Source organism: Suillus bovinus (genome assembly GCF_016758785.1).
Source record: "Suillus bovinus strain UH-Sbo-P2 chromosome Unknown EDB93scaffold_321, whole genome shotgun sequence".
Taxonomy (NCBI): Eukaryota; Fungi; Basidiomycota; class Agaricomycetes; order Boletales; family Suillaceae; genus Suillus; species Suillus bovinus.
In genome coordinates this window covers 4,600-6,759 of record NW_024542377.1, presented here as the reverse complement: position 1 = coordinate 6,759, position 2,160 = coordinate 4,600, and the positions used below count along the sequence as shown (strand labels likewise).

General features: G+C 46.9%; 1 protein-coding gene across 1 annotated transcript; it reads left to right on the top strand.

Annotated features, from left to right (window-relative positions):
- Positions 1 to 440: 440 nt before the first annotated feature.
- On the top strand, positions 441 to 1,327 carry EDB93DRAFT_1098240 (kinase-like protein; the record flags this gene model as incomplete). The annotated part of the gene is made up of 4 exons (XM_041446887.1): positions 441 to 621; positions 750 to 787; positions 840 to 1,055; positions 1,109 to 1,327. Coding segments are annotated over 4 exons (654 nt in total), but the record flags the coding sequence as incomplete, so codon positions are not given.
- Between the last annotated feature and the right edge of the window lie 833 nt (positions 1,328 to 2,160).

Below are 2,160 nucleotides of genomic sequence, written 5' to 3'. Positions count from 1 at the left end.
ACGCCCTCGAAGAGATGATCGGAATGTTTTCACAACGGATGGCAAGAATGGAACAGAGACCGGTACTACCGTCGAGTCTACTAATACTACTTCACGGGATCACACACCATCTCCAGAGAAGACCCAAGCACTGTCGAATCCACCACAAGATCTTACTCATAAGCTCCGGGAAAGATCACGCTATCCGACAACTTCTGGAGGATTTGGAGACATCTGGAGGTGTAATTTAGTGAAGCCCGATGGGACTGTTGAGGTATGTTCAGCTTTTCGCACTTCCTATGGTTATCATCCTGATGATGATCAAGGTAGCAGTGAAGACTATTCGTGCTTTCGAATCCGACAACGAGGTCTTGATGCGGAAGAATAGTAGGGTAATGTGCTCTTCCACGGTGTTGCGCGTGTCATTTTATCTTATGTTGAATCGACCCTAGAGAGTGCGTCGCGAACTCAAAGTTTGGGGCCGTCTCAAGCATGATAGCATTCTGCCACTCTGGGGAGTGTCGAATGACTTTGGACACTACCTCGCAATGATTTGCCCGTGGGCTGAAAACGGAGCACTCACAGGCTATCTCACGAGGCAAGAAAGTTCGTTGTTACCTCACGATAAATTATCCCTTGCAAGTCCCGCGTATCTAGCATTCCCAGATACTTGCTGACGCTTTACAGCTGAATGACATTGCTCTTGGGTTGCAATACCGTGAGTTTGTAGTTCACTTGACCCCGTCTCTCAAATACTCACATTGGTTCAGTCCACGGTGAATCGATTATCCATGGGGACCTGACAGGGGTGTGTACGACCACACACAGAAGAATCTCATTACTGACGTGCCACTCTCCAGTCAAATGTCTTAATTTATGGTAATGGTCGGGCATGCCTTGCTGATTTTGGTCTGTCTACCATAATCCTGGAGTTCCTTGGTACCTCATACATTACGAGCTCCATCCGAGGGAATGTCCGATGGGCAGACGCAGAATTATTTCAAGTATCAGAGGACGACGAGGTCTCGCTCAGTCCCGAGTGCGACATATACTCATTTGGCAGTATCATGCTCCAGGTTGGTAACTCGAATTTGAACGAAATATATTGTTTAATTTGCACATGCTCTAGATATCGACTTGCAAGGTACCCTACTACAATGTGAAGAACGATATTGCGGTGTTGGGACGAGTCATCACGGGGATGAAGCCGGAACCTCCTAAGGAATCGCAAGTAGCGCCTGGGCACTGGGATTTCATGAAGCGATGCTGGTTGCCTCGTGCAAGTCATCCGTCGATTGCAGAAATCGTCACGTTTATAGCATGTGAACGACAAGTTGTGTCATCCTAGTCATTAATGGTACCAATGTATATAGAAAGGGTTTGATGGGTCATCCTTCTGGAATATTTTCAAGTTCGAGGAAGATCATTTTACAGAAAATAATGAGATTGGTTGATTTTTTTTCGTCAGTGATCGAATTTGGAAATGTGTTTGAGACGACGAGATGTAACGTTAACATACGTATCACTACTATCGTAAAACCACCATGTCTCATGCACATACAAGCTGCCGGCGCTGTACAGAAATATAAATTTATCAACGAGTTCGCGACAACTCGGAGGAGCCCAATATCCATAGTCCACAGCCAACACAGGTTGCCAAGAAGCCTCGTCCAGGATCTGTGGAACGTATCTTATATATTTTCCAGGTCCTACACAGCAAACACATCGGCTTCACGTCGGCGGCCTGGAATTCGATGGTCCAATGGGTGATACTGATCAGTGATAGCGATGGGCAGTCTGGCTTGTGGTGTCGTGATAGAATGGTGCAGAACCAGACTCCAGATACATGCTGTATCAACGCCCGGGGATATTGATCATAGCAATATTGCACAGCGACCCTTATATCCCTGTCATTGAGTAATTACTTGTCACTATTGGTGGGGGTGCGGCTGCTATGTACAGCGTACGGATTCGAGATGTGCATGCACCCGCTCATATTAGAAATCAATGAACGTCGAATTGCCTCAAAATTAGAACCGGACCGAGGTACAAGGTGGGCACTACTTGATTCGATTGGTAACACGGCCACTGACATGCAGTGTCAACAGGCGCCTGCAACCACAGCACGCAAAACTGACCCAAATAGCAGGTCTCTTCATCTTCACCCCGTATCTCTCCTTC